General features: G+C 33.9%; 1 protein-coding gene across 2 annotated transcripts in view; it reads right to left on the bottom strand.

Annotated features, from left to right (window-relative positions):
* Positions 1–5,393: 5,393 nt before the first annotated feature.
* The window catches only part of LOC113774881 (probable polyribonucleotide nucleotidyltransferase 1, chloroplastic), a 31,684-nt gene continuing 13,814 nt past the window's right edge, over positions 5,394–23,263 (bottom strand). The window contains exons 11-25 of one of the 2 annotated variants that reach the window (XR_003468835.1): positions 21,916–21,990; positions 17,999–18,112; positions 15,908–16,000; positions 15,079–15,257; positions 14,712–14,895; positions 14,443–14,490; positions 14,170–14,242; positions 11,807–11,880; positions 11,615–11,722; positions 11,409–11,503; positions 11,022–11,085; positions 10,079–10,132; positions 9,954–9,995; positions 8,476–8,939; positions 5,394–5,917 (exon numbers count right to left, since the gene is read on the bottom strand). Coding sequence is in view for 1 of the 2 variants with exons in the window: in XM_027319531.1 (XP_027175332.1) it covers positions 8,553–8,939; positions 9,954–9,995; positions 10,079–10,132; positions 11,022–11,085; positions 11,409–11,503; positions 11,615–11,722; positions 11,807–11,880; positions 14,170–14,242; positions 14,443–14,490; positions 14,712–14,895; positions 15,079–15,257; positions 15,908–16,000; positions 17,999–18,112; positions 21,916–21,990 (1,590 nt within the window). In the remaining variant the exon portion in view is untranslated. Of the gene's footprint in view, positions 5,918–8,474; positions 8,940–9,953; positions 9,996–10,078; positions 10,133–11,021; positions 11,086–11,408; positions 11,504–11,614; positions 11,723–11,806; positions 11,881–14,169; positions 14,243–14,442; positions 14,491–14,711; positions 14,896–15,078; positions 15,258–15,907; positions 16,001–17,998; positions 18,113–21,915; positions 21,991–23,263 lie in introns of those variants that run through there. The other variant, XM_027319531.1, reaches the window with a different exon arrangement.

Genomic DNA, 23,263 nt, shown 5'->3' with positions numbered 1-23,263 from the left:
AAAGGTACTTGAGAGTACCTTCTAAGTATATTCTTGAATTATTAAATAGTTGAAACTGAAAATTCTATTCACAAGTTGGCAGTAGGGGTTATAAAAGAATACATTTCTTCTTGCTTCTTATTTTCCTAGACTATCTTTTGTTCATTTTTTTTAATCCTCTAACCTCCCATCCCTTCATATATTCTTCCCATCCCCAATTGTTAAGTATAAGATTTGAACCTTAAACTTGACAAGGGGAAGACTCTAAAACCCCTTCCCCAACCATTGGGCTATTTTTTGTTCATTGAATTAGCCATTACATCAGTAAACATCATTGAGATTATAGTGAACAATAGGCTGTAGTTTCTTTTCATTTACTACATGGGCAACATTCAAAAATTGCATTGATAGATATGCTATAAATATTCTGAAATTGTTTCAATAGATACGCTATAATTACTTAGGCAATATGCTAAAGACAATGCCCTCTCTAATCCTATTTAAATTTCAATGTGTTTGTATCTATCGAGTTTGTATTTACCAAATAATTATTAATTTTTTTGACAACTCCCATACACAAAGAAGGAGTGTCAGCCCTATGATTTTATTATGAAAAATAATAAATTATTGAAGGAGGAGGACATTGACCTAAGATCCTGCACATGATAAAGATTGAATAAGTGAACATAAGGCATGCTAATATTATCTAAATGAACGAGTGCCTTAAGCTGAGAAGGAAACTTTGTATTTGATGAAAAATAAACTCTCCCTTAAAGGGAGGAGATGCTACTAAATAATTATTCCTTATCAAGAACGACATTTTCATGTGTAGATCGTTATTTTCAATCTCTACAGTTTGAGTTCACTATTTTTTGACTTCCATAAGCTTAAATTATTGATGATTGAACAAAAATTGTCCTTTTCCTTTAAAACCAATGGGTGGTGATACTCGATTAGAAATAAATTTTCTTTTTGCATGAAAGAAATAAGATTAAGTTCAATTGTTATGTATTCTAACAATTATTCTATTGTCTAACATTTTTTTGTTGTTCTACATTGGATTTGAAAACAATGTTTGTTCAGAATTTACTATTTCATTTTCTAGTTTTTTTGGAGAGAAAATTGTACCTTGCAGTTGGAAACATAGCTTACGCGTGTCTTGAATCAAAACACTTTAAGGATTTAAATAATATGTTAAGGCTCAACATATAAAAAGGGAAATCTCAATTGAAGCAATCATTACTTATATGTCCTCAAAAAATCTATAGTTCAATTCACAATACTTTTAAAAGTTTTGAGACTAATCAAGCCACAACTATATAAAAGATAATTTACAAGGAAAAAAACTACAAGAAAAGAAAATAGATCATCTAGATGAGTTGAAAATTTTTAATTTAGAAACTTTCTTAGATAATAATATCTGAAAGTTTTAGGTTTGATGCTCAAAAAAAAAAAAGGACATCTTAATAGAAGTAGTGAAGGCTTCCTCTAGTCCAATTTAGAAAAGTATATGATGTTTATCTTTTTCACTACTATAGAAAAAAGATATGAAAGGATGAAAAGGAAAAAGATCATCTAGAGGAAAAAATTATCTCAAACTACAGGTTTAAATATGTTATGCGAATCAATACTAATTACTAAAACCACTTTTTCAAAACCTAGGTTATAATGCAAGCACAGCTAATTATGGGACCTATGTTGATAGTTTAATAACATGATATCATTCAATTTTTTACTGCCAAAATAGAGTGGGTCAACCACTATTTGTGATTATTAGGAAAAACCGTATTTAAAAAAGTCATGGATAAAAGTTTTTATTGAAGGAATTTGAAGTGAACCATTCCAATTCTCTCATTAATAATTCATCCAAATCATTCAGCTTCATACCTATTAGTAATATATAAAATTTTGATTATGCAAAATTAATTAAAACTCCTTGTATAGTAGGCTTTGTTAAAGTGTTCCCCAATTAGGAGACATTGATTTAAACCAATTCAAAGTAGATATGTTAACCCTACAGATTTTTCTCAAATTCATTTTGGTTTTTGTTTTATTTCTATATGCTTCCTTTAGTTTTTAGATTGGCCATTCACAATATTGAGTTTTAAAAAAATTATACGGACATACAAGGCTTGGACTTGAAGTCTCCTCTTTCCTCCTCCTCCCTCGAACCATATAAAGGTACTTGAGGGTACTTTCTAAGTTTATTCTTGATTTTTTTAATCATATAAGTGGGAAAACTTGAATCCGGAATCTCTCACTTTCATTTCCTCCCTCCGAACTGCTCAACCCATCCCTCATCCCAAATTTATTCTTGAATTATTAAATGGTTGGAACTTGAAATACTTTATTCACTAAGTCATCATGGCAATAGACTTTGTAGCTTGTCGAGTACTAAATGGATAGTTCTTTATTTTAAAAATACATCATAATAGCGGGAGAAGCAACAATCCTTTTTGGATTTGACCCTTACATATTAACTATACGAATCACTATTATCACTGAGAGATACAATTCGAGGAAATGGTTCCCTAAAGGGACCATAAAATTTTCTCATAATAACGAATACAACATAAAATATATTTCAATTAAAACACAAATATATATGCACATATAACCAAAAAGTACTGTACTGTGAAACTGCCGTGCACGTCAACATTGCAAATTAAGCTTGTAAGTAACAATCTGGACAGGGTATGCTAGATGGAGGAATGATATCATCCTTCTTCATGCTTCATTTTTCTCCCCTTTAATATTGTTGACATCATTCCCTCCTATTTGATTTTCATTCCAATTAATAAAGCTCCCTGATTGACACCTTTTAATATTAAATAGTGATATATTTCTTTAGTTAAAAGTTATACCAATCCGTACTTTGGCTTGGTGATGAGGATAATGCTTAATTAGACAGAGCTTGCTTAAAGTTAATGATTGACTCACTTGGACTAGATTTAGACATGACGACTCATTCAATTTTAAGATAGGACTCTAACTAATGGAAATGGTTTCCAATAAAAAGAATTGCATAGTTGAAGAATAGTTAATTGAGTATTCTTAGAGAGAGGTAGAAGTTATTGGTGTTTTAGGCATTGCACTACGTTTGAACTTAAATATTGCAGATCATCACCTGGATAAATTACACAGGGGACATAAACAACAGAAATTTTTGGTGAGGATTCAGTGTTCCAGATGTGTTATATAACCTATTCTTTTTGTGGAAGGCATATTTGTGATTAGGGGTGCACTGAATACTGGAGATTTCAAGATGTAAGGCCATGTTATGGACCATAATATAGCTCACAAAGGGATTGTTCTTGGAGAACAACAATTAGGATATTCAGGGGCGGAGCTAAGACAATAATTAGGATGGGCAACAATCCCTTGAATCAATAACATATGACTTAAGTTTTAATTCTTGTTATACAAAAGAAAAATTAGACAAAGGTTATTCTGTTATGAAATAATTAAATATTGTAGATGTCTATTACTTTTATCTCATTCCCTAAATGATGACAAGTCTTTCATGTTTTTCGAGATGACAAACTATCACCACTTTTGACGTGATAAAGATGGCACAACTTTTAATAAAGCTGCACGACTGTCGATAAAGTTATTACGTCTTACGAGAAGATTGTATCACCATCTTAAAGAAGTTAGTTGTTGCACTCTCCCTTATAAATAGGGGTTACCCACTTTGTATCAAAGTGATAGAAAATTGAGATTTTATTTGAGTGAATGAAAGAATAGTTGTTTTCTTACATTTCTCTTCTCCTGAACTTTTTAATTTTCTTGTTTTCTTAACATATTACTCACCACATAAATAACTCAAATCCTATATCACATTAGCATTAGTTTTATAACATATTCTTATGTTGTGCTTAATTTCAAAAGTCTTCACATTTTTTTTATTAAAACATTAAATATTCATTAACTTTCTATCAAATTCTCCATTAGAAATGGCACAACAAAGTCTGGAGGATCTCTTCACCAAAAGACATGATCACATATGAATTTTGGATTCTTGGCTAGCATATGACTAACTTTATTATGATTTCTACTCATGAAATACTAGACCCTTTAAACTAGTTAAGTCCCTCATAATATTCTCAGTTAAAGGGCCTAAACTAGATAAATCAATATCTATGCTTGAATACCTAAATCGATTTATGACACCTTGTGCATCCCCTTCAAGCTCGGAGCCCTTGGCTTCCAATTGATAGCCTAACTGAAATGCTGCTGCTGCCGCTAACATTTCCACATGCTTCCAATCTTGAACTTTCTTTGGCAACGAGCATCCTGCAATAAACGAAAATTTTTATTTCTTCATATCCTTATTTATTCATGTGGTATTGTCACTATCCAAATAGGATAGTGGGAAATTTTTATATTTTTACGGGGGGGCAATATGAGAGTAAAAGAAAATTTTACAAAATTCAAGAGGTCCAAATGTTTGATTAACTGAAAAATTATAGAAAGTTCTATGCCTAATTTCTAATTTTTGATAGTTGAGGATAATTGTCCACCCTCACAACCATTTGGTTCCGCTACTGGACACACACACAGAGAAAGACAGAGGATAACCACCTTAGAGATTGTCATAGAATAGAGAGATTTTCCGAATTTGTTTTTTTATGTATTATTTGCTCTTGCTCCTGGGAGAACTGCAGATCTGGTTCTCAATCTTCAATCAAAGAAGCATCATAATAGAAAATGAATAGATGATTCTCTAAACTAAAAAGTGTAAATTAATCGAATTAGAAAAAATAATTCAAAACGTCTCTCACATTTTGTCAAATAAATATTTTCATTTTTCATTTTTAAATTTACATTCACTGCAAATTCAAATTAGCAAAATTTAATCCCAACTTAAATTTCTAACCACTTTTTAGGATAAAATCATCGCATGACCCACGTACAATAATTTTTTATATATAAAAATGTCAAATACCACTTTTTAAATTGTAAAAATGATTAAGAATTGGACCAAATTCTAGTTTTTAAGAGGAAAAATGAATTGGATCATTTGTTTAACTATAAAATGAAATCTAAAGTTTTTACCCTGGAAAAAAAATCATATGTGAATCATGTGATTGATTCATAATAAAAAGTAGTTGAAAATTTACATTAGAATTAAATTTTATCGACTTGATTTTATAAAGGATGTAAATTTACTATTTTAAAAGTGAAGGGCAAACAAATTCATGTAACAAAATATGAAAAATATTTTGAACGATTTTTCCATTGAACTAATAAGAAAAGATCCTAAGCTGAAATTGACACCCGATCTATGTTAAATCCTTATTTCTAACATAAACTGAAAGCTAATAAAAAGAATCTTTATGACTTAATTATTTGCTTTAAACAACTGAATGTTTCTTATTTTAAATGTACAACAGACCAGCGAAGACTATAAATAATCATCTGAGAAGAAAATTACAATTTTTTTAAAGGAAAATTGATGCAAGCAAGTTCGAGTACAAAGGTTTTCATGTAGAAAAACGCCTCTTATCCATAAATACTCGCAACGCATTTTCAATCTGTAAACTATTGTTCTACATGGATCCTTTACCCGATTTCAATGAGATGGAGGGGATGCAATCTCTCAGGTGGAGTTTAAAAGGAGTTGAAACTCATCGAATCTAAATTGAAACTTGCAACTGAGAAAGGAATACAGGCCAACCCTGATCTCATCTTAAGAATAACTTTTGCTCAATAGGTTCCAGCAAAAACTTGTCAGTGTCAACTCAGAAATCAGGAGCAACATCACTTTGGGCAAAACTCGAGATTACCAATAAAATAAGCAGCAGTTGCCTTAGATCCATCCTCTGCTTCCAGTTAATGAATTTATCATGAGTGTACTCCATGGATGCGCGCGTATGAAGACATGATATTTGTACTGCTCTTGCATGCTGACAGAAGGATGTGCACAATTTATTTCCTGCAGCAAACTTGAACCATTAGACAATGAACTCTTTTTCATCTCCTATTTTTCTAAATGCAGCTTTATTGTCAAATTTGGCAGTTCTGGCAGACGGCTGCAAAAGAATATACAAGTAATGCATTTGAACCTGTTCCTAGTTTTCAAATTAATCACCATATATATCTGGAAGCCTAATAAACATTTTCAATAAAAGATGCAAGACAATACACACTGTTCATTTGCATAATGAATTCGAAAAATTAAATCATGCCTGAAGGCCTTATAGTTGCAATTGGTAATGATGAGCTATGATCAAGACTTGCATGCTTAAAATAGTCGAACATAACAAGGTCTCAAATTTGCAACCAATATACCAATTCTAATAGCCTTGTTTCACATTGTGATCTATAACTGTAACAGCTACAATCGCTACTTAGGTACCATACCTGCAATTCAGTGAGGGCTATGAAATACAAAGAAACCATCAGGTCGATGCCCCCAGTGGAATTTCATTGAGTTGGAATATAGTATCAAAGGATTAATAACACAAGAAAGCTATAGTCAATAGTTAAATTTCAGCATTCACATTTAAGCCTAAGTGACTGGAGACGAACTGAAGTTATAAAATGGTATACATGCTATTAGGAACTTGGGGTTGTGAAAATTTCCTGCAACCATACTTTCATATGGTTTCTAACTTTTATGAGCCGCCAAAATATTGAAGAATATAGAACTTGGACTGGTGATTATTTGGGAAAATATATTCTTATTATTTCCCTAAACAAGTTTTCAGCCACCTTAATATCTCACGTCTTACATCACAAGAAGATCCAAAAGCAAGCTAAATGCCTCTAACATCTATTTGTACTATCTACTAGAGAAATACCAATCATAACTCCAGTTTAAGAATTGCCTATATATCAGCCAGCTTGCTGCAGCAAGAAATGCCAAAATATCTCTGCATTTGCCTTTTCCTTTTCCACTAGTACCAATTGGATCAACAAAATCACGGAGCCAAGGAATGGTATTTACGAAGTTAATTTTTTCAAGGAAAGATCATCAGATAATTTGCAGTGTTGTCATGCTGAAGTGCACATAATTTTTCATCGTCTGAGACCTGCAACCTTCCCCAACACAATACAATTCCAACTACTGTACAGGAAGCACTACTTAAGTTTATTAGACTACTTGGATTGGAATTTTCAATGACTCCTCATAACATAGTAAGTATTTAAATAGATGACTTCCAACCCATTAGGGTTCTCTTAACTAAAACCAGTTTTCTCGTGACACTGATCTGAAATCATTCAACTTGATCTAAATCATTTCTTATCCATATTCCAAGCGTTAAACTTAATTAGATATATTCCTCACCATACAAAAGTTGGGAATATGCCAAAATTATAACATTATGCTCCCCAAGAAATATCTTCGGTTGGGAAGCAGTGAAAACAATACTATAAGAGGCAGGAATTATGAAAAACAGGGAAGACGTCACGTCAACTGGTAAAAGAAACCACATTTACAGCTTTTTGATACTTCGTCGCACCCACTTTTGGACTGTTTGAGTTCGTTCATGCCAGTAGAGAAGATAACATGGTCAAGACCGAGTTTTGCAATGGACTTGTAACGTAACAGGATGGAAAGAAAAAGGAAAAATATGACGGAGATGAGATATAGCACCTGTACATTGAATTATATTTAGGCAGAAAGAAACAATAATAGGATTTTGGCTGGTATCTTACTAGAAATAAGCTCAAGATTTTGTAAGACCATTTTGTGAACAAACAGAGTATTAACCAAACAATAGATTGTCTCCTCTTGCTTTTCAAGAAAAGTTTCTAGACGCAGAAAGAGGTTACTTGTTGCAGCTTCTAGTGTTCAAAAAATTATGTAGTCATAAAAGTAGAATAAAAAATGAAGAAAAAGGAAACAGATTATCACAGCACTGTTTCATTGGTGCCAATATAAATCACATACACACCATGGATATTGATGATTATATATTGTTTTAGTTGTTATGAATAAATTGAGTGATGATGGCACAACCACAGCATATTATTAACACATTCACCTGGCTGATTAGATGCTCTGTGAACAATGTATGGTACCATCAGTAAGAGAATTAAATATCAGCTGATTACTTAAAGTAATGTTCTTAATAAAAATCAGTAAGTAGTTGAGAAAATGGGAACCAGTAATCATCACAAATATTCCTTGTTCATAACAGGAGATGATATCAAAACACAATCAATCAGTTTACATAACCAAAGAGAAAGGACTACATTTTCTTAAGAGAATTGATTACTTTTGTTTCAGGGCTTTTTGTTTTCTTTTTTATTTTATGTTTTTAACCTTTCTGTTTATTTATCAATTTTGTTTTAATCTTTCTGTTTATCATCTAGTTTTAGCTTTTCTCTTCTCTAAATGGTTCCATTTAAGGCAAAAAATGAAAAACAAAGAAAGAAAATGATTTTGTAATGTAATTGTTTACTGAAAGTGATATCTTTTGATAAGGATGGTTCCCATACAATATACAAAAGAAATGGACGAAAAGAGATGGCTGAAGTGCATACCTCAGTTCTCAAGGTGAGAGAAAATCACACCCCAGTCACAGTAAAGCCAATATGAATTTGAAGGTTATGCTAATTTACTATCCACCATTGGCCTCTCCATTTATCACAGCTCCATCTGTTTTGCTGGCAAGATTAACAACTTGTTTACTGCTGCTCTTCTTGGGCCTTCCTTTGTCAATATGAGCTCCATCCTTGTCTGAGACGACAATTTTCTTCACAAACTTATCTTCTGAAACCAATTTATTCTCTACTGGCTTACTTTTTCCTGGGTTTGGAAGTTTAATACCCTTGGCCAATTCAGCATTCTCCACTGGTAAAGTATCCTTTACAACTGTTGCTGCTTTCTTAGGTTTACCCTTATCAACAGACTTTTGAGAACTTGTAGTCTCTTTTAAGGGGTTTCCCTTATCAGGATCTGGAAGTAAAGCACGGCGACTTAAACGAAGCTGTCCTTTCTCATTGACCTGTAATTGAGTCAAAAGTTATGGATACTCTTGAATTGCACATAAAGCACTTTAGAAAGACTCTTGAAGTATCTGTCAAAACAGTAGATAACACCAAAAATCATAATACCAAAGACGTCCAAATGTGCAATTAAATGATAATAAAGTTAGATTTTTTGTAGTCAATATTTTAATTATGGAATATCGATAAAATCCATCTTTAAGATGCCAAAACTCAGGTTTCGGCCAAGAGCAGCTTTTTCTATGACTTGCGTAGCTAAATAAATCAACACCATATTAGACATTATTAGCGGCTCTTCCGTTGATTTGAACACAAAATTAGCTATAATCTATGGAAAATTGCAGTCATTCTGAAATGCAAAACATCTGTGACCGATAAAAATATCCACATTTCTAAGCAGATCATTAGAACATGAAACTTCTGCCCCCTTTAAACAACTAACCTCTTTGTAGTCACCGGCTGAAGCATCTATAATAGCATATCAAAACACTAAGGTAGGCTTGGTCTATGAGCCCACTCCTAGGCCATGCAGTATAGTCCAAGCCATATGGTTTTACTGATGTAGGATGATGTAAGAAAAGTAATGATGAGTAATGCCCGATGATGCAAGAAAACACGTCAACAGTTGGGCCAGTAGACCAAGCCTACCTGAGTATTTGCCCAAAACATGAAGATTTTTGCCCCCTCATACACAAGTACCACCAGGAAGGTGGGTGGAGGAATTAATTTAGTAATTATGAAGCTTGATCCAAATTCAAAAAAAAAGGACCTTTTTCTGCAGGTGAATGTGGTATGCCAGGTTAAGCTCTCCCTGAGTTAGGTATATCAAGGCCCAAAAGTTGGAACAGTATATAAGTCAACTCAGATAGATCCTCAACTTATCCATATAGAAACTTATGACCATTAGACGTATATAAAACCAAAATTCTGTAACTTCAAATCAGAAAGCAGATTAACAATGGGGAAAACATTTCTGCAGTTGATATGACAGAAGGGAGAGGGAATTTCCAGACCTCAATCAGCTTCACATCAACTCGGTCTCCAACTTTGACAGCCTGAAACAAGTTTAACAATGAAGAAACTACTATATTGTATGCTTCCAGAAATGATGCACCAAACAAAAGGCTAATTAACTCACATCTTCTGCTTTACCCAGCCAACTGGCACTCAGTTCACTAATGTGGCAGAGCCCCTGGCAGAAAAATGGAAGCTATGAGTCCTAAAAGCATTTTGCTTTTGCAGTATTTTCTCTAGTTTCCTAGGAGATACATGCATTTCCCCGTAAAAGATCATAGAAAGGAATCGAGAATACAAGATATTCCTCCCCTCTGAGCTTAAAAAATGTCCTTCATCTATATATGACACTATTAATTGGTGAAGCATATGTTTATCTTAAGATTCTCCATGGCATCAGTTTATGCCGTAGTTTTCCCTTTCTTTTTCAAGATGGACATTTTTAATAATCTTTTTCTTTTGTGCATGTATAACCATAATTGAAGAGCCACTTGCCTTTCTAACGTCACTTGTTTTCTTCTTGTGCAGATTCAAGTGCCACTTCATTAGCTTTCTCATTTACATGAAAATAGCTAATTTCACATGGGCTACACTTTTGGCCATTTTGACAGTCCCTTGTCAACATAGGAACTTCCAAATATGTGCAAACTGTTTAACAGTTTTGGCCATTCTTGTCAATCTCTCCTTCTCTTGCTGTCCTATCTACAAAATTTCATATATGCAGGCTATTGATAGAAAATGATTTAAACATACTTCATGTCTTTTGCCCAATATGAAATCAGATAGCATTCCACACATGGAAACTGATACTCTCTGAGTCTTCCTTTGTTTATCTTATAAGGACTAGATGGTTAGCGATTGCCTTGTTTTTGCTACATCATTTTACATGCATTTTGTTGCCTTTTCTCTCTGACATTTAAGTACTTTCCTTGTCTTTTGTTACATATTTAGTTAGAGAACAATGTTATGCAAAGCATGCAACTTCTCAAAGAGAATCGCACTCTATATAGGTAAATGATATGTGTGTTTGAAAAGAATGGTGTGAGAGAAGCATTACAAATATGTACCTCCCGTCCAGGTGCAACTTCAACAAAAGCTCCATAAGGAGCAATGGATTTGATTTCACGGTTCCTGAGTGGAAAACATAGAAACATTATGATATAATGCAAGTTTTCAACAGCTAAGTAAATTGATGTCCTAAGAACTAAGATGAACAGGAGTCAGTGACAACTTTGAAGATTAAATACACAGCAACTACAATAAAATAAAGACACTTCTATATGTAAGAATTAAAGAACTGAATTTGGTCAGAAGATATTTACTGCCAGTACCATTCAAACAAAGCAAGAATGATTAAGAGAAGTTGCTTGCCAGGATAATAGCAGAATAGATAATGGAAAAGTCTTTGGAAGACACCGCAATTATAAACAGAGGACGAAAGGAAGAGAAGTTACCTATAAATATCCCCAACAGTTGGAACCATTGTAAGATTGCTAATTATGGCTTTGGACTTTTCCAAGCTGGATAAATCTTTGGCAGTTATTTTCACCTGAAAGGATAATGTGTAACAAACATTAATAGCACAATGAAGGAATCAAAAGAAGATTAGAAAATGCCAGGAGAAATAGAAATTTGATGACAAAGTGGTATATTGGCTTACAGTTCCATCATCCTGTGCGTCAATAGCTTCAACCCCAGTTTCCTCAATAATGCTCTTCACCTTCTTACCACCAGAACCAATGATGAGGTTAATCTTTTCTGGTTTGACCTGTTGAGCATTCAGAAATAAAGAAAACATCAGATTCAACTCATCCTATCATTGAACAAATTGCATATAGAAAAGATAACAAACCTTCATAACATGAATTATTGGAGCATACTTGGAGAGACTTTTTGAAGGAGGAGGGCAGCACTTTGACATTTCAGCTGAAGCAGGAATAAAAGTGTTTAGTTGAACAACAAAGGAGAAGTGAGTCCTTGCAAAGATAGAAGAATCCTAAGAATTCCTACAGAACAGTTTTTTCTGAAGAGAAACCAAATCCACAAAATATTCAAGATCTAAACTCTACAATCGGCATTGTGTTTGTAAAAGCTAACAGAGAATTAAGCGAAATACAAAAAGTCAGTATCAGAACTCAGTAATCAGTAAATATATAGAGGATAGAGAAAATATAGGAAGCATTAATACACTGAACAGAGGATAATTCCAGTTCACAAAAATTCATTGACTACAAAATGCAAACCACTCGAATATAAATAAGATCAGTACCAAGTCACTGATGCAAGACACATAACATAATTAAAGACAGCAAACCACAACTTGGATGCTACATTGTTAGAAAGGGTTGGATTCACAAACTCGGATGCTACATTGTCAGAAAGGGTTAGATTTTCCCCATTATGTGGCTAATAGCTACATAGTTTCGATTAAGTACCGCATCTCTAATACAGAAACAAAAGTATCAGGATGCTAATGACATCATCTTTGCGACTCTCCTCAGTCCAGGACATATATACCTAAAAATTTACTAGGGACCAGAGAGTGAGTTATATTCCTCTACTCCATTAATGCTCTGTGATGCTAATTTGAAGTTAAAATGTTATAATCATTAACTTTTATCTCCTCTACTAATACTGCAAGTATCCCACACTGGATGTGAAAGTAATGCTTAAATATAAAAAGTCTAATAGATTGGCTTATGCATTTTGGGACATTAATAAAAGAAAAAAAAATTGTTAGCTAGTGCAGTCCACAGATATTAGATTTGGTATCAATTTCATACCTTATTTAGTAAGAATATTAGGAATTAAGTGCTCCAAAGGACTACAGCCACAATGTGCACGGTGGAAACCACCTTTTGAACACCTACAAACAAACTATCAAATCTAGACCACCTTGCATGGTCCTAGAACGCAATTAATTGGACTGAATGTAGCAAGGCTTCTAGGGCCTTGGACAGGCGCAGTCTTGCACACTGCCTTGTGTGGTCATTTGGAAAATGTCTAATACCTATTACTTCTGTATTCTAAGTTACAGTGTTCTTTACTTCTTACCTTTTTACCAAGAATACCAGTTCGTTTCCTTTAGAGAGTTCTGTACTTTCTTATTTTTTCTTCTAAAGCATAATGCTTTTAACTTGCTACAGCTTACCAAGAATGGTAAAATTGGTACTGATTGTTCAGCTGCTACCTGTTTCCCAAATATGACTTGAGTAGGGATACTATTTGTAAGGACTGAGAATGCATGTGGGTTTTGTTTGATAAAAGTTGAACTTAGCGTGCGCCACTGTCAACTTGGCACCACAAGAAATCCAAGAGTTCAAAGCGGTGTTAGATGTCGCAACTGCATCACTATCAACATTGCACTCACAAGAATTGCAAAAACATGTACCTGCAGTCACAATCCATACTAACTATATAAGTCATATTTGCATTTCTCATTGTGCCAAGTTGGTAGTGACAATGTGTCAGGACATGCAACACCAATGTCAGAGGTGCTTCCCAACTTCAAGTTAGACTAGCCGAAAACCAGCATTAACGTGGCGTGAAACTGAAAAATAGGAACAACTCGGTAAACAAAGAAGCCCAAGAATTTTCTCCTTTGGGTTCCCAGGCCCATACTGGTATAATTCTTTATTTCAAGTCATGTTTGGTGGTATAAAATAAGTACCAGTGATGCTCTTTCTAATAAGTAGCCAAGACAATGTCACTTAGGCTTGCTTCATAGTGAAAAACAACCAAAGTGTCCATAAAATATGTAAGGCTTATTTAAAAAGAGATATACCTCATTGTGGAAGTGACTTTTTGCCAGAAATAGCATTTGGTTTTTAGAAATAGCAGCTGGTGTTATTCCTAGTAAATTCTAGGTGCGAATCCTGGGTTGTCTTTACAGTACCTAGTCCTGTTCTTGCAATTTCAAGATTAAATAAAACTCTTACATCGTTAAATTCATGAAGAAACACTGCTTCAAATGAGTTCAACTTATGTCAAATAAAATATGTACTTGCAATCCTTTATCATTATTATTCCTACAATACTCGTATTTGCATTTCTCTTCAGGCTTCTGTTAGAGTATTCTCACCAACTACCCATCTACAAAGAATATTAAAATCGGACCAGATTCTTTTCCTTCACATTAGTAACATTGAAAAAAGTACAAGCTGTTTCACTGTCAATCGACCATAGAAGCAGATATTACTTGACAATGAAGTTTACCAAGGATATGTTTTCGACCATCTCTTGCTTGCAGGAGAGCCCACTCCATGATTGGTAAAGTAATCCCTCCTACCTACAGTAGAGAAATTGAACTAGGATAAAACATCTGAGACTTTTAAGTAATAAGAATAGACAATGTGCCATCACCAAAGAAAATATGGTAATATTTGGCGTCAATGAAGAAAAATGCAGAACTAGATAATGCAAAGATGTATACAGAATGAATAACTTGTCTGAGAAATATATACGGCTGAAAATAGAACATCACATTACCTTGATGTCCAACTGGAATGCAGTTATACCATCATTATTTCCAGCTACCTGTAGCAGCATTAGATTACAGATTACCATGATAAAGGTTCTCTTGCTCTGAAACTTCAAAACGTGACAGTAAATTGTACCGTCCTATTTGTTCATTCATTACTTTGTCACCTTGTAAATGAAAAATGAACAATGCAACAGAAAGCTATCCAACAAAAATAACCAAAAAAAATACAGAATACATTGGATCCCTAGACATAGAAGACTTAAATTGAACAAACCTTGAAATCCATATCTCCAGATGCATCTTCTGATCCAGTTATGTCAGAAAGGATAAGTGGAGTTCCATCTCCGCCAAATTCTTTTGTGTCCAATACCATACCCATTGCTATACCAGCAATAGAGGACTTTAGTGGAACACCAGCATCTTGCAAAGCTAAGCAACCACCACACACTGATGCCATACTGTAATATGATTTAGGTCAATGAATGGGATATAACAGTAATTAAGTGCAGAGGAACTTCTTACGTTGAAGAGACAATCTGCAGAACTCCAGAAAGATGAAATAGATTTTTCCACAAATATTCAAGCATACAAAAGAACTTCAGACAGAAGATCTTGTATCACTCATCAAGTGACTGCTTTACCTTGACGAGCCATTGCTCTCAGTGATGGTACTCTCAACACGTATGGTATAAGGAAAATCATCCTCAGAAGGCAATATAGGCTCTAGAGCTCTCTCTGCCAGCACTCCATGACCAATTTCTCTTCTAGATGGTGCCCCCACCCTCCCAACTTCACCAACACATGAGGGTGGAAATGAGTACTACATGAAGCAGCAATAGATTCATCAGATAAGTTTTCAAGTCATGCCAAACAAACAAAAGCAATGGCGCTAAACTTCTAAACAAAAATTTCCAATTAGCAGCTATTCTCAGTAGTACGACCGAGTACAAACTAGGTAGAAGCAGATTTGTACAGATAACACAGAACTTGCATTGAACAACGTAGGATCTAATTTAGACACAATACAAATAAATATATAAATAAACTAAAAACTCATCTCTGTCATAGTATAAAATGCAGTCCTGTCGAGGAACACTGCAATGCAATCAGCACCAACCTCCCAATACGGTTTTTATTCATTGAAAGGAAAAAGATAGAAAGATGGAAGAAAGGGAAAAGAATAGGTGAAGCGAGATTTGGGCTTTGGTAAGGATGATGCATTAACAATACAACCTTGGATGAAAGCCTAATTACCCAATATAAAAAGATTGAATGCTTTAGCCAATTTAGAAAGCAAATATATCAAGATTTCAGCTCTCAAAGAACTTTAGTCAAATGCAATATGAATGGTAGAATATTTTATGCTCACGATGTTCCAGAAAAGAGAACAATTCTGCTGGATGTAGATAAATATTAGAGATGGATTCACCACAAGCTCAACTGTACAACATACAGGCAACAAAACCCCACCTGAAGATAGAATCTCTTGAATTCTTCCACATCCACAAGATTATCAATCTTTTGTGCCATTTGTTTATCACCAAGTGTAGCAACAGCTAGTGACTGTAAAATAGACAAAAAAGAATGATACCTCTAGGATAAGCTTCAATGGAAGAAAGAGTACACTGCCTGAAGCTTAGCTTCACATCAGTCATCAGAAATTGTACATACCTAATACAGTAGTTCTAAATCCTTGTCCTCATACCAAGAACAAATCGCATAACGTTTAGTGAAAGTACAGTATACAGATATACAAGCTTCAAAGTCAACTTTCTGGAAAGTAAGAAATTTCTCCTAGAAGTGGGTCTGTCTAGCTTGTTTCAGAGGTTCAGCTGGGTGATTAAAGCATCTCAGCTATAAAATTGGCAAAATTTGATTATCTCCTGTGGAAGATATGTACGCAGTTGAGTTTAGAAATTTTACAAGAATTTTATCACAAAAGATACTTTTCCTCTATTTTTACAATGTAAGGCTAAAGTTGATTCTGAAGTCATTGAAAGATGGGGACCTCTTATAAGTGGCTCCCATTGGTGAATACATACAAGTAAAATGAAACAAGTGATTAATATTATTTGGAAAGAAGATTCATGAATAGGAACACAAGATTGAAGGCATAATTGTCATAATTGTCTAAGTAAAGCTTCAAGTTATTGAGCTCTAGAGTTGCATATAGGTTATGAAGAAAAGGATTGCACAGAGATTACATATGGACGATAATCTTATTAAAAAACAAAAAACTGCAGGATACTTGAAGAATAACCCCATAAAAAAAAATTCTCAAATGTATACAATAAGAGGCTATTTAATAAAATAAGGATGCCGATGACAAACTCGAAAATCAAACAGAAAAATATAATGAATTAGTCATATTTGGGAATTATACCCAAAAAATCACAGTTAAACATAGTAGACATACTCTGCGTAACTAATATTGGAAGTCTGAAATAGGCATAGCAGATATTAACAAACCATGTCAACATTTACATCTGAGGTTTCTGACAATTGCAGCCACCTCCTTTGAGGTTTGAAAAATTACACTTACCACCCCTGAAGTTATGAAAAGACTATAATAGCCTTGACAACTCTACAAATCCTAAGTGAAAAGTGGGTGTAAAGAAAAAAAAAGAAAACCGCATTTGCAAATATTTCTTTATCCAAAAGCTCTAACCTAGGTCATTTAAAGGGACTTCATGCTTAGTTTTATAATTAGCAAACTAGTAGGGATGCATTTGTTAAAAATAGTTTCTTCACAACTTACTTAGCAAAGGAAGAAAAAAAGAAAGTCCAAACATTAAAAAATGATGCCTTGAAACATGATCTAAATTTTACTCCAAAGAACTACCTTAAAATTTTCACTTAGCAAGTAATGCTGATATTTGATTTATTTTGTCATTTAATTTTTTTTTTTGTAAATCAAATAGGGGCAATATAGGATATTCATTAGACTGTTTGTGCTTACATCACCATTTGTTACCAAAACATACTTTCTAGGAGAGATTTCCGTAATTTTTCAAACCTCAAGGTTGGTGGCTGTAATTATTACAAACCTCAGGGGAGATTTCTGAAATTATCCCTCATTTAAATGACCTAGTATTTTGATCTTTGAACAGGTATCAGGTTGGTATAACATTATTGAAATTGCCATGGCCAGTATTTTGCACATTAGATCTTACTACCACCCAAAGATTTCACCGAATTAATTTAAAAGCACATATATCCAATTAGATATACGTCAACAAAAACCTTTAACCTTTTGGTTTATGATTATCATTTGAGTTCCCAATGTTTTTGCAGAAGCTGGCCTTGAATAAGAGGTTTAACTGGTCAATCCACAATAGACGCATAAAGAGAATCTAATGAAGAATATCCAGTAAAGGAGCTCTATAATCAGAAACTGAAAAGTGTTACTGGAAGCACTTCAAAAACATCATATCAAAATACAGACAAGCATTTGAATGAGTAGAATGCAAAAAAATCTGAGGAGCATTAAGAGCCTTAAATATGGTAAAATTATTCAATGAAGTTCTAAAATAAAAAAGGAAGTATTTAAAAAAAAAAAACCTGTGTTTCTCCACGTGTAAACAGTGCACTCCCATGTACTCTGGGAAGTAGTCCGCAAGATGAGTTTATTGGCCGTACCTCACAAGGTGCTCTGCCATCACTTCGTTTTCCTCCCTGAAGCACAAAAAAAGGATGTAACAATACATGTGAATAAATGTTAATATTAATGACAATAACAATAAATACAGTAAAAAAATAAATAATTAAAGGAGAGAGAGAGAGAGATGAGCCTAAATTTGGTTGCAATGGACTGACACCAATCCTAGTAGCTGAAGACAATTCAACCTCGCACACAAACTACTTGTTAAATGGATGTTTGATGCTACAAACAAAAACCCAAGAAGAGCCACCAAGTTCTCTGCAAATAAACTAAAATAACTAATTTATCCTGCATACCTCATGCCATTGAACTCCATGTCTTCCTTAAAGCCCACATCTGTCAACCCTCCCATCCATACCCCCTCATAAGTCGTTAACCTCTGTATCCTTGAATGCTATAAATTGCCTGAGGAGTTTGTTTCTCAACTTTTAGCATTTCTCTGGATTGGAAGTATTTAAGATGGGAAAAACGAATGAATGATATGATCAGAGTTGTGCCTTTCTGAAGGCTACAAGTCATGTTCAGCGGTGTAACTTTACAGAGAGTTCCTGTGCTACACCCATGAACTGCAGTTTTACAATTTAAGCCTCCTACAATTCCCAAACTGCAAGTTTGATGGAAATCCCATTAAACATTCCCAGACACCTTCTGTGTCTATGTTTAGCATACTCCGTTTTATTAATATCTCAATTTATCATTATTTATTCCATAAGAATTGACTCATTTGCATATGTAATATACTAATTTCCTTGTTCAACTTTTCTAAAAGACCAAACTTTCCCAGGTGGACAGTAGTCATACACTAACATGCTTCAGAAACAAATACAAACTCTCTCTCTCTCTCCGCCCCATACAAACACACTCACAAAAAATTTACTCTAGAAAATTCAACTGCATTTACGTACTTATTCTCATCAAAACCATGTCCATGCAGCAGCAAGCTTTAAGACCATTATTATGGTGAACTATGTTTCATCATAATCAATTGGGGGCCACTCCATAAAGCTCATGTTACTTACTTTCCATGTTTTTGCTATGGGCAAAATGTGAAACTTGTCTATCAATAGCAAAAAGAAGAACATTAACTTATTTTCATACATCAATATTGCTTCATAATCGGCTAAGACAAACAGATCAGATTTAACAAAAACATTGTGCCTTATTTTGATGATCTTTCAAATAATTATCTTTTAATCAAAGCCAAAAGGAAAAGCATAGTCAAAGGACTTGTTCTCAACAAAGGACTTGTTCTCAACTGTTTAATGAACGCATGGGTGTTCTCAAAACAAGTGGACAAGCTGATTTTGACTATTGAATGACCAAATTACCCTTATGTGCTGCACAAATGGACTTTTATGCTCATTAAATAAATTTTTGATGTAATTAGTTACTTATGGAGATTCGATCTTATCATTAATAATGCATTTTTTTTAGGCATTAACATTGCAGTTAATCTCACTAACTAAATAAATGATTTCAAATTGAAAACGAAATTCCAAGATATCACGAAAGAAGTTCAATAACTGAAAAAATAACAAATACTATGTGGCCTTTAGTTATTTTAGTAATTACGTCAAACTGTTAAGGGGATTCTTGTCTGGACGAAAAGTTAGCCTAGAATCAAAATCCAAAAGCAGCTCCGAACCTGCTTCTGATTTTCAGGTTTTTTGGGCCCAAAAAACCTAAAATCAAGATGTCAAAAGCAATTGAGATCACAATAAGGTAGCTTTTTTTTAAAAAATCAAAAGCTAAAATTAGGTTTCCAATATCAGTTGAGAACAGGGCCAACATTTATCAGAGAAGGAACTTAAATTCATGTTCATTTTCAACATAAATATCAGCAAAAGTGACTGCATGCATGAGAAGGTGGATCGGTCAACCAAAATTTCAGAAAAAAAATAAGTCCAGCATCTTGAGCAGATTTGTGGACCAATCTACAACAATTCTTAGAAACTTAATCAAAACCAAAGAGTGGAATCTACTAGTAGTTCCTTTGCCTGAATACATGAAGAACTCAAATTTCCTAGCCAGACCCTCGAAAATTTACAATCATGGTTTCTCACAACCAACTGAGCGCAATCAGTAGTAATGTCTATAAGGACAGCTCCATCAAAATTAATCTTCATATGACCATCTGGCAGCGGCAGCCAATCAGATTTAGTCAATTGAGTAACACCCATCAAATTAGCTCTGTTATACTCAGCTAGGGAATACAATCACCAAAATAACAAATTTTTTATTACGGTATTCTAACAACCATTCAAGCCAAACTCATTACTGAAATCAGTCAAGACCACCATGAAAGTCCATATAAAGCCACGGAGACAATGAACCAATATTCAGAAAGAAATCCTGAAGTCTTCTAGGATACAAAATGGAGCTTCACCACAGAATGCCTTCCTGTAGAAGGAAGGGTGTAGAAGGTGTTGAGTAAGGGAAGGAGGAATGTCTTGCGGGTCAAAGAGGGAGCAGAAGGACTCTGGTTTTGTAAGGTTGGAGGGTGGGGCTACGAGGAGGAGAAAGGGAGGATGAACTAGTGGAGCAGTGGAGGACAGACGAGGACATGGACCAAAGCTGACAGGGAAAAGCAAAGAAACAGAATTGCAGTGATTGAGTTTCGAATTGTGAAATTCATTGAAGTTCATTGCTTATGCATAGTTTGGCAAACACTTGTTTGTTAAAGAGCCAAAAAGAAATGTTAATGTTTAGCAGATAGCCTCACTGTAGAAACATTAGAAACATTTTTTTCTTTTCGAAGCTTTGAACAAATACTAAGGTACAAATTTTTATAAAAAATTCTATAGATGGAAAGTAAAAAAAAAAAAAAAAAAAAATAGATCAGTAAGCATGGCAAAACGGTCCTCAACATCTTGTTACACCCATTACAAGAAGAGGACTCCCTCCGTCCAAGTGAAATCAACATCCATACCAATTTCTATATGTTCCTAATTTGTTGTCACATACCCACAATGGCAAAAAATTTACGATGCAAAATATATTTTTGAAAATTAGAAGGATAAAGTCGACTTTCATCAGATTAGGAAGACAAGGTAGATTAGGATGCTAAGAATTAGTTAGAATTTAAATTAAATTAGACCCTATCTCATAGATTCATTTCTGTAAGTATTCAGGTTCAGTATGTGCAATTTAGTTTGGAGATCTAATAAAATAATCATTTCTTATTAGTTCTTCAACTAGAATTACTAAGGGTGTCCACTAAACCAGCCCCCATTTTAAGTTTCCTACTGATTTATCCTAAAAACCAAACCTCTGATCATGGATCAAAGTGAATTTCTTTTTTCTTGTGCTTCCAACTGCACCAACTTATTCACCAATTTCCAACTCCTACCCTTAATTTTACTACTCTTTATCAAAATTAGTGCGCCCATTAATTTTGCTTCGCATGAGATACACTGCACTTTCATTGTTCCTTGAATGGTAGTGTGTGTAATCACTACAAGAATCTGGTCCAAAATTTTGGATGGTAATGACAAAATAGACAGGGCCTACATGTAATGATGATTGTCACATTTGTCAAGTATTACACTGAACAATGACAGGTCAATGCATACTTATGTGGGCAACATTGGAACATCATATAAAAGACACCACCATCTTTCATAAATAAAAAATAAAAAAAGATGAACGATTAGAAAAGGGGACAGAGGTAAGAATTGGCACAGAAAAGGTTAATAGTGATAAGATCTCAGGCAACATCGGTCATTGAATAAGATCAAACCAGATATAAGAAAGAAATCTTTTTGCTATACAACATAGTAAATGTGTTGCTGAATATTTTAGTCCACCCAAATCGTACCTCCACAATTCGCCTGCGGAGAAACTTTGATGTAACTTCTTTGAAAACAAGCTTCACATCTACCTCTGTAAAGAGCTAAAAATGGAAGAAACAAGAAAAAGCAAATGAGCAAGTATATCAACCCAACTAGACCTGTTACAAAATGATCCAACCCTTACAATTGAAAAATCAACTTGATTACAGCCCTAAAACAGATGCCTGAAAGCATTAACTTACCCAATAAATCCAAATTTCACCATAAAATATCCAGTAAATGATGTTTCAGGTGTGTACATTGTCTCAGTTATCAGAATTAACAGAAAATTAGCCAATATTAGGATTCTGAACTTAATAAATCAAAATGAAATAAGCCGACGCATGCTTAAATCGACAAGTATAAGATCATTGAAAAAAAATAACCTTATATAAACAACTTCCTGGAGAATAAATAAGTCTTCTAAACTTGGGTTGGGTTCAACTCTCATAAACAAAACACATTTGCTGTTGCAACTACTTTTGTACACATCCAATCAAAGTTATTCAAGAATGATTCCCACAATTTCATGTTGAATTCTTATGGAAGATGAATACAATCCACTTGTACATCTTGTTATTGACAATTCATAGATCACCCAGTCATCCTAGAAAGATGGTACCAGATTTGAACAACAAAGTGCTATTGGTCTAGTGATGTCCAAGTAAAATGTGACTACCTTCTACTCTATCATTAATAGGAGGGAATACGTGTATCACCTATTGGCTATACACCAACGAAAACCATGAGCTCAACATAGTGTGAAGACCATCCCAGAGGTTATTCAACTACTCAAACATTCCTATTCATATGTTTTTGGTAATGTGTTCACACCACAGTTAGTATTTTGATGACAATTTTTACACAATCGTGTTTTCTGAAAAAAGTTGCCTTGATTTCTTATGCACATGCTGTTTCAAAGTCTCATTTTGAAATTTTCATTTAAACAGAACTTTTTGAAGATGCCAGCAACTTCTGGAGGTGTAAGCTAAAAAAGGAGAAGTTTACATAACAATATACAAATCCAGATGGGACACCATTCTACTTGACCAAGCAATTTTTTTTTTTAATTAGCATCTTTAGATTTGAGTAGATTTTTCAAAAGGTCAAATATGTTTCCCTTGACCTATAAATTGGTAACAACATATAGTTCCTATAAATTGCTGCCCTTATCTGCATGGTTTAGTAGAAATTTACTACATAAAGTACCCTGATGGCATGGTAAACTATCTGCAGAAAAGGAAAAATACAAGAAAAATAATTAAAAGCCTAATAGACACATCCAGCAACCAATGAACTAATTAACACAGAGTTTAATCCCTATTAATATTCTCA

The sequence above is a fragment of the Coffea eugenioides genome, chromosome 6, assembly GCF_003713205.1.
Source record: "Coffea eugenioides isolate CCC68of chromosome 6, Ceug_1.0, whole genome shotgun sequence".
Lineage (NCBI taxonomy): Eukaryota > Viridiplantae > Streptophyta > Magnoliopsida > Gentianales > Rubiaceae > Coffea > Coffea eugenioides.
Note: the sequence above shows the minus strand (reverse complement) of the source record. Positions and strands in the feature narration are given on the sequence as shown.